The sequence below is a fragment of the Pteronotus mesoamericanus genome, unplaced genomic scaffold (genome assembly GCF_021234165.1).
Source record: "Pteronotus mesoamericanus isolate MK-2021 breed Mesoamerican mustached bat unplaced genomic scaffold, CSHL_Meso_final scaffold_137, whole genome shotgun sequence".
NCBI lineage: Eukaryota > Metazoa > Chordata > Mammalia > Chiroptera > Mormoopidae > Pteronotus > Pteronotus mesoamericanus.
Genome location: NW_026555306.1, coordinates 5,616,602 through 5,632,808, shown reverse-complemented (window position 1 = coordinate 5,632,808; position 16,207 = coordinate 5,616,602). Strand labels below are relative to the sequence as shown.

Genomic DNA, 16,207 nt, shown 5'->3' with positions numbered 1-16,207 from the left:
TGTCAAATCAAAAGACCAGGGAGTGTCCCTGACTGCTGTTCGGTCCAGCCTCCCCTTCCCCACCCCACGGAGGACAGGGTGGCGCATGGGCTGCAGGGAAAGGCTTTAGTAGGAGGGAGGGTGGGTCGGGTCATTGTGGTGCCTTCGAAAGCCCCCAAACCCAATGTTTGCTCCCCTAGACGCTTCTAGAACCTTTCCTTGGCCCCTAAGGGCCCTCCCACTCTTGGGTCCCAGTCCCTGGACACTGGCCCAGTTGGCCCTAACCTGCACAGAGCCCTGGCCATCTGGACCCGTCAACCTAAAGTCCCCTTGAATCCTTGCCCCCATCTTAGGACAGGGGTGTCTACGCACATTACCCGGAACACCCCCTCACCCTCCTCTTTCCCAAGCACCCTCAGCCACCCCTGACTTCTTCTAGCTTTTTCTCACAAGTCCTCAAGGGCTCCAATCTTGTTTCTGTGTGGCACACACCACCCCTGATGCCCCAAACCACCTCAAGGATTTCCACCTTGGCATCTTTTATTCCCTCGTGGAACCGAAATTCACCTCATCTATTCTCCGGTGCAGGCCCTTCGCGGGAAGGGGCTGGGTGTGTGTGTGGAGGTCCTCGTTCCGAAAAACAGGCTCCCTAAGGTTTCAGGCTTAACAAGAAGAGGAAGCAAGAGTGGCACCGCACCAGAGACAGGAAATGGAGACAAATCTTGCCTTTTCTCAGCAGAGGTTCCCTAGACACTGGTCTGAGGTTGAGAGCAGAAGGAGGGGGTGTGCCTCCCGTGGCTGCGGCCTCAGCGGCAGCACTTGAGGACCCTTGCAATCACTGCCCTGGCCGGCGTGGCTCGGTTGGTTGGAGCATCGTCCTGTGGACCAAAGGGTCACAGGTTTGATCCCCGGTCAGGGCTCCTGCCCAAGTTGTGGCTTCGGTTCCTGGTTGGGGCATCTATGAGAAGGCAACCAGCCGATGCTTCTCTCTCACATCAATGTTTCTCCCTCCCCCTCTCTCTCAAAAGTATTGAAAAAAATGTCCTTGGGTGAGGATTAAAAAAATAGAAATAAGAAAGACCCTTGCAATTACTTGTTAAGGTTTTTAAATAGGGAGATTTATTCTGGAAAAAGAAAAACCATAGGGTCAGGGAGCAAATCCTTGGTTGCCGGGAGAGGAGGGGGATTTGACTACAAAGGATGGGTTGGCGTGAGGATGGGGGGGGGCGGTGCAATGGGAACAGTCCTGTATCTTGATTGTTGTGGTTACATGACATGTGCAAGCATCTTCCACGCAGCATCATTCATATAAGACAAGAAACAACCTCAATGTTGGTCAGGAAAGAACAGGTTAAATGATCTATCTAGGGGAGCATAACTCAGCTGTTAAAAAAAGACAAAGGAAATGAAGACGTTATGGACTGAATTGAAATAGTCTTCAAAATGTAGTCTTAATTACCTCAATTTTAAGAAGTACATTTAAATCGGAGGATTCTTCCCCAGCTGGCTGGCTCAGTCTGTTGGAGTGTCGTCCTGTACACCAAAAGGCTGAGGGTTCGATTCCTGGTCAGGGCACATACCTGGGTTTTGGGTTCAATTTCTGGTTGGGGTGCGTACAGGAGGCAACAGTCGATGTTGCTCTCTCACACTGATGTTTCTCCCCCTTCCTCTCTCTCTAAAATCAATAACCATATCAGGTGAGGATTTTTTTTTTTTTTTAATAAAATTGGAGGATTTTGTCTCAAAAAAGTATTGTTAAGAAAAACAAGACAGGCCCTTACTTGTGTGACTCAGTGGGTTGGGCATTGTCCCATGAACCAAAAGATCGCTGGTTCGATTCCCAGTCAGGGCACATACCTGGGTTGCAGGCCAGGTCCCCAGTTGGGGGTGTGCAAGAGGCAACCGATCACATCAATGTTTCCTTCTCTCTCTAAAAATAAGTAAATAAAATCTTAAAAAAATAATCCTTTGGAAAACTAACATTTTTTTTAAAAAAACATAAAAATATTTTTAGCCATCTGCTATCATATCTATTAAAAGAAGAAGAATTGGTGTATATTTACTTAAGTCTGTGTAAATTCATTCTGGAAAGGAACACTGGCTACATTTGCACTTGGTGGAAGGAAGACTTCATTTTTAAATATTTTACTTTTGGTTGAGAGAGGGGGTAAGGGAGGGAGAAAGAAGGTAAGAACCATCATGCCCCAGGGGACTGAACCTGCGACCCAGGTGGCCTTTCGTTTCTCAGGACAATGCCCAACCAACGGAGCCACACCGGCTGGGGTGGCAGACTTCACTTGTAGTATATAGCATCTTGTATATTTAGAATTTTGTGTTTTGAGTATATTGCCAAAATGTTTAAATAACCGATTTGTGCAAAAGATTTTAAAAATACTTCTGGGGAAAACCCCTAAGGTTGACAAGGTGCTGGGAAGCTTACCTTTATTAGTTGTTCTCTGCAAGTAATTTGTTCCTGTGTGTGATTATTTTAATTTTTACGAAAATCACAAATTTGCCTTACTTCTTCCTACACCAATTCTCATTCAGCCACTAGGGGGCAATATGTTACCAAAACTAAAAGCTTGGAGTCACACATTTGGATTCAAATTCCAACTTTCCCCAGGGATAATACTTAAAACTCTGAATAAAACAGAAAAATTAACTAAAGAAAAATTCACTGGAAATTGGACAGAAACAGGCAGAAACGGGATGGGAATTGAAACTCAGAAGAAGGAAAGGCAGTGGGTGAGGAGTTTCTCATTTGTACAGCTTTCAGCCTGAGGCAGTTCTAGTCCCTGCCATGAGAGGCAGCTAAACACCAAAGGAAAACTCAGGCTTCCTAGCTTGAAGCACTACAGCAACAGGAAAGAGATATAAAATCTGGAAGAGAGAGCCAGAGAGGGTTTATCCCAAATATTTTATATCTAGCTGTTCAACTATCTACCTGACCCTGAACCAGAAGCAGGGGGTACACTATAAGAAGCCCAACTAAACCTAAAAACAGTGAACTGAAATGTAAGCTGAAACTTCACAGGAGAGGCAGAGATTACAGTTTGAGTCCAACCCAAAGAATTGTATGTTTATATTCTAGAAGCAAGAAATTGGAATATGAAAGTAAAAAAACTTCATTTACAACAGTATAAACATCCTTAGAGATAAATTTAACAAAAGATATACGGACTTCACCCTGAAACCTACAAAACATTAAACATTGCCAAGAGGATTTCAACACTTAAATCAATGGGAAGATATACTATGTTCATGGATTGGAAGACTTAATAAGATGTCGCTTCTTAAGACATTGGTCTATAGCAGCAATTTTCAACCTCTTTCGTCTCATAGCACACGTAAACTAGTTACTATAGTTCTGAGGCACACCAAGAAATATATTTTTCGCTGATCTGACTAAAAAATAAAAATAAAAGGTATAATCTTGATTGATTCACACCAGATGGCTATTGTGTTGGCTGTGGTCAGTTTTTAATTTGACAATCTAAAGTAAAAGAAGTCAGTGGCCCCAACTAATAGTCACATTTTAAAAGTCCTTGTGGCACACCAGTTGAAAATGACCGGTCTGTAGGTGCACAGTCTCATCCTGTGTTAGTTCCATCTCTTTTCCTCCCAGAAGGAAAACAAAAATCATCAAATATGGGGGGGGGGCAGTCTATGACTTAACATATAAAGGGGATTTATTTTTTCTATCATAATTGCTTGTGCTGTGTTTAGTGAGCTTTACTTTTAAGCGCAATTTTAGGTTTACAGAAAAATTAGTGGAAAGTACAGAGTTCCCATAGACCCCTTTACCCCACTCCCACTTTCCCCTATTATTAACATCTTGCATTAATGTGGTGCTTTGTTATAATTGGTAAGCCAGTATTAACACAGTATTATTAACCGAAGTGCATAGGTATTAAGGGTCCACTCTTTGCTACATTCTACGGGTTGTGACAAATATGAAATAACATCTACCCATCATTAAAGCATCTCACGGAACCCTTTCACTGCCCTAAGAGTCAGGGGGACTTTTTGAAAGCAAACCGGGAAGTGTACTATGCGTAACAGTGGACACATTGTGGGCAGCTGGGTGAATTTTTACCCCCTCAGCGAAGCTCCCAGCTCAGGTGCAGCCCCCAGAACCTGCCTGAGTTGCACGGCAGCCCTCCCAAAAGCGGGGGGGCACCAGCCTGACCTCTGGTCCCTCATTTAGTTTTGTCCGCTCTTGAATTTCCTGTCAATGTAATCACGCGACATTCAACCCTCTGGGTCCAGCTCCTTTTGCTCAGTAGAACCTTCGTGACAGCCCTCCGTGCCAGTGGCAGGGGACGCGGGGGTGGGGCGCCTGGCGATTCCCCCGCCCCCTTGCTGTGCTTTTCCCTGGCCGACGGCCCCACCATGCACTTACCCCTCCGGTGGGTGAGCAGGCGGGTTGTTTCCAGTTTGGGACTATTATGATTAAAGTTGCTGCAAACTTTATTTTGGTGACTTTCTTTTATTTCCATGCGGGAGCTACCAGGAGTGGAATCGCTGGGACAGACTAGGCATGTTCGACTCTAGAGGATTCAACCAGGGGCTTCCTGAAACTGCGGGAGGGATACACGCCTGTCACGCGCTCATCCTTTTGCCCCTGCCTCCACTCAGCAGCCCAGACTGTTGGAGCCCAAGTCAGTGCACATCCGTCCTCTGCTCAGGACCCTCCAGCTCAGAGAGGAAATTCCGTTCCATTGTTTCTGGGTCTCTGCCTCTATCTTGTCCCATCAAACTGGGACCACGACGACCTGGCCCTGGTTCCCTCTTGGCCCTCACGTCCCACCCTCTCCTCCTGCCTCACTCCACTCCAGCCACACCGCCCTCCCTGCTGGTACGTACACACACACACACACACACGCCAGGCCCACTGCCACAGCAGGGCCTTTGCACGTACTGTTCCCGCTGCCTGGACCGCCGCCCAGTCCTTCGCCCCGAGGGGCTTCCCTGCCACTGATGGACCGCGCTGCCATCACTTGCTATACAGACGACAGAACTCTCTGGCTTGTTCCCTGCTAGGTCCGGGCCGCTAGTTCCCTGTTTCACCCCCAGGACCGCCCTCACACCCCATCAACACGCAGAACCCCCTTTGCAGATGCTGTCTCCTCCTTCAGCCCGCAGGCCCCCCAACTCCCAGCATGCTCCTCTCCCAGCCACAGCCCCCAACTCCTCCCCCAGGCTCCCTCAGTCACCCCTTCAGAGAGACACGCAGATAAGCCCCAGCACCGGATTTTATTGCCTCCCTGGCAGAGCGGAGGCGTCCTGGGGGTGGCACCTGTGGGCACGCGTGGGCGTGGGCGAGGCGTGTTTCCTGTCTGCGGTGTGGGGCTCAGATTGGGAGCTCTGGGGCTCGCCGAGGCTCTTGGAGGCTGAGCTCGGTGCGGGGAGCCGTGGACTGGGCTGGGAGGTCCTGCCAGGGAGAAAGGGGTGGGCCCTCACTCTTCGGGCCCCTGAGAGCTCCTGGGGCGCGGTGGGGAGGTCTGAGGGGCCTCACGCAGAGGACTTGACCACGTAGGGCCCAGGGAGCCCAGGGGCAGGGGACACCACGGTCTGTGTCCACGTCGGGCACGTCTGGACATGGAGGGGCGACCTGGGCACTGGGGCCCCTCAGATCATCCCACGGGGCTGCGCGGCTGTGGCGGGGCGCGGAGGCTCAGAGCTCGTCGTGGTGACGCGTCAGGTCCTCGCCATAGTTGGTGGCCTGGCTGCCCACGAACATGTTCCAGTTGCCCAGGATCTCGGCCTTGCTCAGACGCCCGTCCTGGGCAGAAGGTCAGAGGTCAGCAGGGACGACTCGGTCCCCTGCATGTGAAACCCATCTCCACCTCTGAACCTAAGCTTGGCCCTGCAGGTCCCTGGTCCTCTTCTCGAGACCTCTGTGCCTCCCATCCCTCAGCCCATCTCTTGGCCTCTCCCCGCCTTTCTCCAGCCAAACAGGGGCTCTCGGCCGCCAGCCCGCAGCCCCGCCCCACCCCCCAGAGCCGCCTGCGCGGCCCCACCAGCACCTTGTCCGTGTCACTCTCGTGCAGCAAGTGGTTGGCCTCCACCAGCGGCTGGTCCTGGGCCGGGGGCAGCACCCAGTGGCCGACCTCGCTGCCGTCCAGCCGCCCGTCCTTGTTCAGATCCCGGAAGTCCCGGAACTGCTCCCGCTCGGTCTGCACCCAGGCCGGCTCCTCCTCCCCGGGCTCCTCCGAGTACAGGTCCGCTGGGGTCAGGGCGAGAGGCTGACTCAGTCCGCGGCCCCGGCCAGCGGGCCGACGTGGGCTCCAATGCCAGCTCTGACACAATCTGATCAAGCGACCCCAGCCAACCCCTCTCCCCTCTCTTGGGCCTCAGTTTCTTGTGTTTAAATGGGATTAATAACAACACCCGATTGACAGGTGTTGCAATTGACTGCACGTGAAATGGACTTGATTGACAAGTTCATTGAAGGACTGAACAATCAAGCAGGCTGGCTGATACTGACATGAAATACTGTGTGCATTGTGCAGCTTAGTGCCTGGCACATAGTAGGCACTCCATATGAAGGAAGGACGGGGTGACCATGTTTCTGGAGAGAGAACAGGAGATACTATAAAGTTCACCTCACTCTAAAAACCTCCCTGGAGATTGTTGGGGCCTCTCCTTTGTTCCAGTTATTTGTAAATGTTTGCAAAACTCTGCCTACCAGGGCTGCCTTGGGGAAAGCACTACTCCACAGATGGATTTCCCAGGCAGTTCAACCTGACGGGCCTTTTGTGCGAGACACAAAGCCATGTAAACGCGTCCCCCCATGGGCCAGGCCAGGGAGCGATCTGAGGGTGTTGCCTCGGGGAGCAGGCCGCCTGCCCGGCTGGCACAGGCAGCGGCACAGGCAGCCACTGGGGACAGTGGGCACAGAGGTCCTTCCTTTTTTTTTGTCATGTTCCTAAGTCATCATTTCTTGTAGGAAATGGCTGTGGTAGCTGAGAGTTGTGTGCGTTTTCATTTTCTGGTAAAAGGCACACAACATAAAACTCACCATTAGTACATTTTACAAAGGTTATGCAACTGAGACAGAGGAGTGAGAAGCTAGGAAAATTCCTTGGCCTGTGGAGTAGGGAAACTGAGGCAGAGAGCTGAACACACGTGATTTACGGCCAGGTGCGGCAGCTCCCCTCCCTGGAGGTAACACCTAGGCCTCAGCTGTATCTCGGCTCCAGGCCCAGAAAAGCAGTCAAACCAGGTGGGCGGCCCCAGGACCCACTGCAGTGACTGACAACCCCCTGCCCTGGTGCTGACCAATCAGAGGAGACCAGGACCCTGAAGGGCACCCCTGGAGCACTGATGACTAGTCTACTGAACCCTCCCCTAAGATTCCACCTGCAAGAGAGAGAAAAACTCAAGACAAAGGACCCGGCCTGAGAGCTCTCCCTCTGGGGAGCAGCCCCGGCCATTCTCTTCCGTCTTCTTCCCCCACAGACATGCGTCTCCTAAGCTCTAAGGGTCCCCCTGAGACTTGCAACCAGGGGAGCAGTGGGCAGTGGCGGCTCATCCCAGGCTAGTCCCCTACGCCTGTCCCCGAGGCCCCCTTCTCTCTGACTGTCCAGGGAGCTGAGGCAGCCCCGGCTGGGCTCTCCTGTGGCTTCCTCTATGCTAAGCCCTTCCTTGTTTCACCGGCCTGAGCGTTAACAAGCTTTCACAATCACCTGGACTGGTGTTGTGACATGTTTCCTACACAAAGAACCCACACGCTGCCGGCTGGCAGACCCGCTCAGGGCCAGGTCCCTGTCCAGTAACACAACCTCCGCCCGGAACAGTTTCCTCGCCCCACAAAGACACCTCTTGCCCACTAAGCAGTAACTCCTTAGCCCCCCTCCCGCCAGCTCCTGGCAACCACTAACCGACTTTCTTTCTCAATGCATGTCCTATTCTGCATACATCATATAATGGAGTCTACAATACTGTGGCCTTCCACTTAGCAGGATATTTTCAAGTTTCACCTGTGGTAGGAGGTACCAACACTTTGTTCCTTTTTATGGCCAAAAAGTATTCTATTGCCTGGACCTACCCGTTCGGTTTATCCATGCATCCATTGTGTTGACTATATGGGGCCGTACATGGGGGGTGCTCTATGACCCCCATTTACAGATGGGGAAACCAAGGCTCAGAGAGAGAGAGGGACTTGTTTACCCTCACATGGCTGGGAGGTGGCAGGTGGGTACCAGGGAGCCTGGCTCCGGAGCCTGCGCCCTTAAGCACAGGGCACCTCCATCTCTCCCATCTCCCCTGACACCCCCCACCCCCCAAGCCTGGGGCAGGGCCCACAGTGCCCCCTCAGCACTCCTGGCTCATGCCCTTCCCCCCACCACTCGACAGTGCAAAATTACACTTCTTTGCAGGGTCCTGCACAGGGACCCCACAGCTGGGGCGTCAGGGTGGGAACCAGGGGCCTGCCTGCCCGGACTCAGGTCCTGCTCCCCCTGCGCAGCAGGCAAGCTCGGGCAGGATTTTTTCCCTTGGGGCCTCAGCTGCCTTATCTGTAACGCGGGGTGATGATACCCATCTCACAGTGTTGCTATGAGGCTCAAATGAATTTATTTACAAGATGTGACCGCAGTCACCACAGACTCGGTGTCAGCTACTGTTATGATTCAACGGTGCCGCTCAAGCTCCTTCTTGCAAAACAGTAAATGCTTGAATAAAAATGTCCTGCCTGCGGGTTTGTTCCATGAAAACATTCGACAGGGAAATGTGTTCGAAATACTAAAGACTCCGTACTTAATAGCTTTCCCCTCAACGAATTTCTTTGCCACCCCCCCCCGACAGCAAGGACAGAGGCAGGGCCACGAGGCTATTTGGAGGTGTCACAGGGCTCCCCAACGTCCCAAGTAATAGGTGACACTTATACTTTGCTGTGTAATGCAGGGTCAGGACAAGCTCCCTGACTGCCCACCCCAAGCAGACGCAGCCCTGAGCCTGACTGTGTGGGAACTTCAGACCCTCCCGGAAGGGGACCTGGTCTGTGACTGTCCCAGTTGCACCCCCACCCTCTCACATGCTCAGTAAATGTTTCCTGGTCGTGGCACACAGTAGGTGCTTGATAAATGCTTCCTCAGTCTGACACACAGAAGGTACTCAATAAATGATTCCTGGGCCCAGCCCACAGTAGGTGCTTGATAAAGATTTGCTGGGCCTGGCTCAGGTGGCTCAGAGGACCGAGCGCCGGCTTGGGAACTGAAAGGTTGCCAGTTCTGTCGCATGCCTGGGTTGTGGGCCAGGTCCCTGCTTGGGGGCGTACCAGCGGTACCTCTCACACTTTGATGTTTCTCTCCCTCTCCTTCTCCCTCCCTGCCCCTCTCTCTAAAAATAAATAAGATCCTAAAAAAAAAAAAAAGATTTGTTGGGCCAGGTACACCCCCTGCCCAAGTAATGGATAAGTGCTTTGGGAGCCTGGCACACAGTAGGTGCTCGATAAATGTTTGGTGGATACATGAACTCAAGCATCACCCCTCCCTCCACATCAGAGGGCCTTTGCTTTATAAGGCATTGGGCTGCCACCCAGGCCTGGGAGGGGACAGGTGTCCTCGGGGAGGGATTCTGGTCCCACTCACCGATGTACTCCTCCACTTGGATGTAGCCATCTTTGTTCTTGTCCAGGTCCTCCAGGGTTTCCTGGGGAGAAAGAGGCATGGAGGCTGGCTCCCAAGGGGAAAAGGACCCCTGGGTCAGAACATGAGGATCCCTCGGGGCATCTCATTGGGAACTGGCTGTGGGGACAGGCACTGGAGCAGTCTCAGGAGGGCACAGCTGTCCCCAGGGGCATGTGGGAAACTTGGGAGCTTCTGGGGCACTATAATGCTGCAGGCTCTCCCTGCACTTCATGCGTGGGGCCACGGGACCCAGGTGTCCTGACGCACATGTTCGTTTATACAAGGAGAGGTGTCCTGTGTCCCTAAGCGCTTTCTCACCGCCCTGCCCACACTCCCCAAGGGCGGAAGCCTCTTTCCCTGGAAGGGGCAGAGCCTAGACCCTGCCTCCCATTTGCTTGTAAGCGCTAAAGGACTCAGCGAGCCACGTTGACATTTTAGGGTTGACAGATAAAATACAGGATTCTCAATTACATTCGACTTTCACATGAACAACAAATAATTCTTCAGTATAAGTCTGTCCCACACACTATCGGTGACATACTTCGAAGATGCTGAGTTACTTCCATTACAGATAAATAATTTTTTCGTAAAAGTATGTCCCCAATATTGTGTGTGGACAGATTTATACTAATCCCAAATACTGTGTGGGACTAAAAAAATTATTTGTTGTTACAAATTCAAGTGTAATTGGATGTCCTATGTTATTTGCTAAATCTGGTAACTTTACAACACCTACATATTGAAATCCCTGTCATTTGTTATGTGATTTTCCCTTAGTTTCTCCCTCATAGTACGACTTGGATGAACAGTCCTGTGTGTGCGGAGGTTACGCTCACTATCCCCGAACGCGAGCGCCGGCGGCAGAGTTTAGACTAGGGCTTGGGAAGCTTTTTCCATAGGGGCCAGGTAGTAAATATTTTCAGCTTTGCCTGCTGCACCATCTCTATGGAACTGACTCAACTTTGCAGTTGTAGCACATGTAAGCAAATGGGAGGGGCCATGTAACAAAACTTTTTTCAAAAACCTTCCGTGGGCTGGATTCGGCCACAGGTTCTGGTTTGTCGACCTTTGGTTGAGACCCTGGATGCAGCTGTCTCGGTTCAAATCTAGGCTGTGTCACTTCTTATCTGGGTGAAAAGTGACTTCTTCCTGGGAAAGTCACGTCTTTGTGCCTAGGTACCCTAGTTTATAACATGAAGATGACAGGCCACCGCCATAGGGTTGCCAGGACAATTAAATTGAGGTCACTCAGGTAAAGGTGTTAGAAGGGTGCCTGGCACAGAGAACACGCTCCACCAGGGTGTGTTAAATAGTCAACTCAGGAGAGTTAAGAGGTGTTACAAGATGATCTGTTCTAAAAGACAGACGTTGGGCCTTGCGGGTGGGAAGCGTAAGGTGTTCGAGGCCTGGGTTAATGACGTCTCTGCTCGCTGATTCCCGCTAATCCAGCGATTCCTGTCCTGTCGCTGTATTGACATGTGTGTATAAAGTGACATCATGGGCATTTACGCACCAGGCCAGTTTTACGTGTATGGACTCACCTAGTCCCTATAACCACCCTCCAGGACCACAATTTTACAGATAAGGAAATTCAGGTCCAGAGAGGTTAGATAACGTGCCTAAGGTCACACAGCCAGGAAGCAGCAGGGCTGGGATTTGAACCCAGGCCCTCTGGCCTCAGAGCCCTTGATCCTAACAGCCCTGCCATAGACCCTCAAAGCAGCTTTGGAAACGGAGACACAAGAATGGGGTTCCCTGTGGGGACCAGACCACAGGGGACAGGGTGGGGACACAGGAGGAAAAAAGAGGGTTTACCTTTTTTGCATCTTTTGGGGGTTTAACCACATCAATTGGTGAAGAGTTAGGCATGACACAAGTGGGCATAAATCATCCCACTAGTAGTGACACCAGGGGGACAGGGTGGGATGGGAGACGTCGCCTCCCATTGATGGCCACTTGTGGCCTGGGTTTCCTGGGGAGGTGCCAGAGGCCGGGGGACTGGAACTCCCAAGGCGAGCGCTGGAAGGCTGGCCTCACTCACGGCGACCACGATGTCCCGCATGTGTGGGAAGTCCTCCGGGTGCAGGAAAGCTGTCAGCTCCTCCCGAGTGGCCCGCAAGTCCCCATCCTGGTCAGCCGCCCGGAAACGCCGCTCGTCCCGAGCCAGCATCTTCTTGTAGGTCTCCGCGTCCTCCACATCATGAAATTCCTCACCTAGGAAAGGAGGGAGCTCCGTGAGATGTGCTTTCGTGGAGGTGACTCCGGGCATGTCGAAGAGAAAGGCAACGGGGGTCCAGCCCCAGGGGTCGGGGCGGGGAGACCTCTCCTGCGTGAATCATGCATAACACCTATTCATTATTTACATGTATTTGCTACCTTGCAGTGGCAGCTTATGACATGTTAAGCTCTTTACCTACATTGCATTTCACCCTCACAAAAAGCAAGTAGAGTTCTTTTGTTTGGCCTCACTTCATGACGGAGAAACCGACTCCCAGGAAGGAATTAACGCGCCCAAGGTCACGCAGCCAGGAATGGCGGACTTGAGTGAGCTCTGACCATTGGGCCCCCAAGTCATGCCGATGCAGGTTATTCCGCTGGACAGAGTGGAGGGGAAGGGCGTTTTCAACAAAGGGAACACGGTGTGCGGAGTGTGGAGGTTGGAAGAATGTGGTGAGTTCAGGGAAATGGCAGAATATCTCTTTGACTGGGGAAGAAAATGCAGGAAAATGAAGCCGGAGGCGGGGGCCAGGTGGGCCTGAGGGGCTGGGACTTGCTCCTGGGAGCCCAGAGGAGGCGTGGGGAGCTGCAGGCAGCGGAGGGTCTGGGTAAGCTCTGGATGTGGCAAGACCCCTTGGGGGATAAATGAGGGACAGGCTGGGGGGAGGGTACAGGAAAGAAGGAGGGAGAGCCGTGGGGGCCCAGGGCTGGGGCGTGGGGACAGCGGGGAGGGAACCCAGACAGGCAGCAGGCAGGGTGAATGGCTTTGGGGTTCTCAGGGGAAGGGTCAGAGGGCAGGGGCAGGGAAGGTAGACGTCCCTGGTCAAGGGTCTTAAGCGCCCCCGTCCCAGGGTCCCAGGATTATAGAGGCTGTACATGCCAGAATGAGAAGCCAGAAATCAGAGACTGGTGGTTTCAGGGTCATGAGGCCTTAGAAGTGGGTAGACCCTGCTCAAGGGTCAGAGGTCAAAGGCCAGGGATTCCGACAATGAGCTAAAAGGTTCTCAGGATGAGGAGTCAAAAGGTCAGGGTCACTGTGTGTGTGAGGAGCAGGGTCAGGGTCTTGCCGCATACCAGGCGCGTAGTAGCCATAGGTGGCGTTGCGAAGCTCCTCCCAACCCACATGCCCGTCGCGGTCCGTGTCGTACGTGTCCCAGGCCGCGCTCACCGAGTCTTGTATGTGCCGTTGCTGTGTGTGTGCGATCCACGCGCGGAGCTCGGCCAGTGACACCCAGCCGTCCCCGTCCCCGGCGCGGTCCATGCGGTCCACTATGCGCCTGCGGGTCGGGGCGGGGCACGTGTCAGCCTCAGGCCCCGCCCACCCTGGGGTCTCTATTTGGCCCAGGCTCCGCCCCTCACGCGGAGCCACTCCCCAACCTGAGGCACACCTGTTACACGGCTAAAAATGCTATCCAACAACCGCCCACAACCTGGGGAAGGCACAGGTCAATCCCGAGACCGTGCCCACCGCAGGGTTCGGCTCCCAGAGGTGATCACGCCCTTCCGACACCCAGCGGGCCTCTGGCGGGTGCTGTGGTCCACGACACGCCCAGGTGGGGAGAAACCCTAAACCAACCCAAGGCCACTCCCTCCGCCCCGGGCCCGCCCCTCGATCCTGAGTGTGCTCCGTCTCCCGCCAGTCCTCGGAGTTGGAGTAGGGACAGGAGGAGGAGTGTCACACTGCGCCTCTGGCCCGCAGGGCTCCTGCCCCAAGATTGCCTCTGGACTACAGCTCCACGGCCACACACCTCTGGCCGTCTCCGGCCCGGCCCCACGCCCCTCTTCCCTGGCTCTGCCGGTTTTAGGATCTTTCTTCAACACCTCCTCTACTAACGCCTCCTGCTCGCCCCCGCCCTAGATGCGCAGGTCAATTTCAGGCCCCTCTCCATCCAGCCCCGCTTCACGCTGCGTCCCCTACCTTTTCCCAGACGTTATCAGGCCTTGACCTAGGACCACCACCCGCAACCCGGCGAGTGGTCCCACTTCACAGGTGAGAGAGGTCTCGCCTGTCGGCTCCCAGACCCTTTCCCTCTCCCCTGGCCATGCCCCGCCACCGGTTTGGGTCCTTGCCCAAGTGCTAACAAACAGAGCACTGGAGGAGCCTTATCTGTCCCTCTCCCTAAGCCCTGAGACCCAGTCCCCAGGGCCGAACCTGAGTGGGCCCTCTGCTCCCTACCAAGCCAGGCGTCTCTGCTAGGGTCGGCTGGAGACGGGCTCTGTCCCCACGACCCACACTCCAGCCTGAGGTTCAAGCTGTTGCTATGCGCTTGGGCATCCACACCCAGATACTCTAGGTTCAAACTCTGCAGCCCCCTCTTACTGGCTATGTGACTGTGGGCAAGTCACTTAACCCCTCTGTGCCGTGGGTGTGGGAAATAAAATACATTAGTTAACCGTTGGAAAGCCGTTAAAACAGTGCCTGGCGTTGCGGTAAACGCTATGCCCAGTATGCCAGCCTCTCTCTGCTTTTCCTCTCCCTCCCCTCCCTCACCCAACCCCAACACACACCGCCTCCCAGCCAGGGACCGGGCGCCCGCGGCCACCTCCTCCCTGGCCTAGGCACCCTCATCGCTTGTCTCCCACCTGGACCACCGCGGTCACTTCCTCAAGGGGCTTCCTGTGTCTTGCTCTATCTAGGCTGTTCCCCAAATGGCAACCGGAGGGATTCTGTTAAAATCAAAGTCAGCTCATGCCCTCCCTCTAAAGCCCTCCCTTGGCTCTGAAACTACCCTGAGGGAAAAGCTGAAATCGTCACCTCTGACCCGAAAGGCCCTGCACAGCTACTCTGTTCCTTCTCTGCCACCATCTCCCTCTCCCTTTGCTCAGCGGGTTCCAGCGACCTGTGACTCACTGTTCCTTGGACACATCAGGCCTCCTCCTGCCTCAGGGCCTTTGCACTTATACTTCCCTCTGCCTGGCAGGCTATTCCCGCCCATACTCCAATGGCCCAAATACCACCTTCTCACCGATGCCTCCCATGACCTCCCTGTTTTAAATTACAACCCTGAATCTTCCGGCCCCCATCTTTCTCCTACCCTAGACGGGCTTGGCTTTCCTCTGGGCTGAGTTGGTCGAATTCCTTAGCCACCTCTCGTCCCAAGAAAGCCTCATGGTCGTACTGGAAGTTCCCGTGGGCATCATCGTGAGGGGCCTCGCTGAGGGGAGCCTGCTGGTGCACCCTCGCCGAGCCATGAGGGCCGGTCTCAGGGGAGGGCTTCCCCTGGGCCCTGTGCCTGAGCAGCAAGAGCAGCAGCAGAAGTGACGGTCGCCACGTCATCAGTCCCTGGGAAGTGGCGGAGGCTAGGAGTCAGGAGTTACAGGGAAAAGGACAGAGACCGAACGGGAGGGTGGGGGGAGGGGAAGCAGACCAGGGCAGAGGGACGGTGGCTGGCTGCAAAGTTTTGGGCTCAAGAAGAGCGGGAATGGGAGGAAAGGGCTGGGTTCTTAGGAGATAAAACCAGCTTCGGGGCCTGAATTTTTGAGGAAGTTCCAGAGGGGTCCCAGAGCTGCAAGCAGGGGGACTCAAGCAGGAGACGTGGCGCACTTCCCAGGCAAAGTGTGGGGCAGGGTCGTGGTTAAAAAAAGACATCAGGCAAGGTCCCGGGCGTCGTTTCCACCCTGGACTCTAATCCTCGACCCGAGTGGACCTGAGCCGTCCGACCTGGGCCGGCCACCCACCCTCGCCTCCGTTTACCGGGTTATCCAGACTCCCCTGCGTTCTCCACGCTCCGCTCTGCGTTCTCCAAAAAGATGCCCAATTTGGCTGCTCTCCAGCCAGGCCCCGCCTCCCGCAGAGCAGAGGCCCCGCCCTCCGACCAATGCGCTCTGGAGGACCCCCCACGGGGCGGAGCCAAAGAGAGGGGCGGCGGCCGCCCCGCGCCACGTCCACAAAGGACAACCTGGCGCGCGGGGGTCGGCTTCGCCCCTTCGCCGGCCGGGCGCGGTGGGCGACGCCGGAGTGACGCAGGCGGGAGAACTACAACTCCCGGCAGGCTTCGGGGCGCCATACCCCATAACTTCCAGATGTTCTAACTGTGAAGCCTCATGGGAGATTTGTTTTTATCTTTTTCCCCTTTGTCAGCATGGTTTAAGAAAGAAGGGAACCAAGGGGCCAGAGGAGCCATCCTCTTCCCCGACAGAGGGAACCACTCTTCCGCTCCACCAAGGAATCAGGTCAGACTCCAGCCAAGACTCTCTCAAAATGCCTGGCACAGTGTAGGCATTCAGGAGATACTTGTGAAACTTATGAAAAAAATATGACTTGGTATATACAATTGGCAGATTCCATAGTTGCAACATATTAGCCTCAGGAGAGATTCGCAGCCCAGAACTCACACTGTCGTTTATTCCCCCCACCCATTCCCTCACCTCCCCTA

At 54.0% G+C, this 16,207-nt stretch overlaps 1 protein-coding gene across 1 annotated transcript; it reads right to left on the bottom strand.

The window, feature by feature from the left end:
- Positions 1 to 5,267: 5,267 nt before the first annotated feature.
- On the bottom strand, positions 5,268 to 15,619 carry RCN3 (reticulocalbin 3). The gene is made up of 7 exons (XM_054588718.1): positions 15,526 to 15,619; positions 14,867 to 15,114; positions 12,906 to 13,108; positions 11,656 to 11,828; positions 9,576 to 9,636; positions 6,009 to 6,208; positions 5,268 to 5,764 (listed from the first exon to the last, which is right to left on the bottom strand). Exons 2-7 carry the CDS (start codon positions 15,106 to 15,108, stop codon positions 5,657 to 5,659), a joined length of 987 nt encoding a protein of 328 aa, XP_054444693.1. The 5' UTR covers positions 15,109 to 15,114; positions 15,526 to 15,619; the 3' UTR covers positions 5,268 to 5,656.
- Positions 15,620 to 16,207: the final 588 nt, after the last annotated feature.

What these genes read in the sequence shown, in the direction of transcription:
- RCN3 (XM_054588718.1), bottom strand. Translation starts at nt 15,108, where the DNA reads ATGACGTGGCGACCGTCACTTCTGCTGCTGCTCTTGCTGCTCAGGCAC. An exon ending in CCAAGTGGAGGAGTACATCG is followed by an intron (nt 6,209 to 9,575) that starts GTGAGTGGGACC and finishes CCCTGACCCCAG; the next exon opens with CGGACCTGTACTCGGAGGAG. An exon ending in ACGAGAGTGACACGGACAAG is followed by an intron (nt 5,765 to 6,008) that starts GTGCTGGTGGGG and finishes CCTTCTGCCCAG; the next exon opens with GACGGGCGTCTGAGCAAGGC.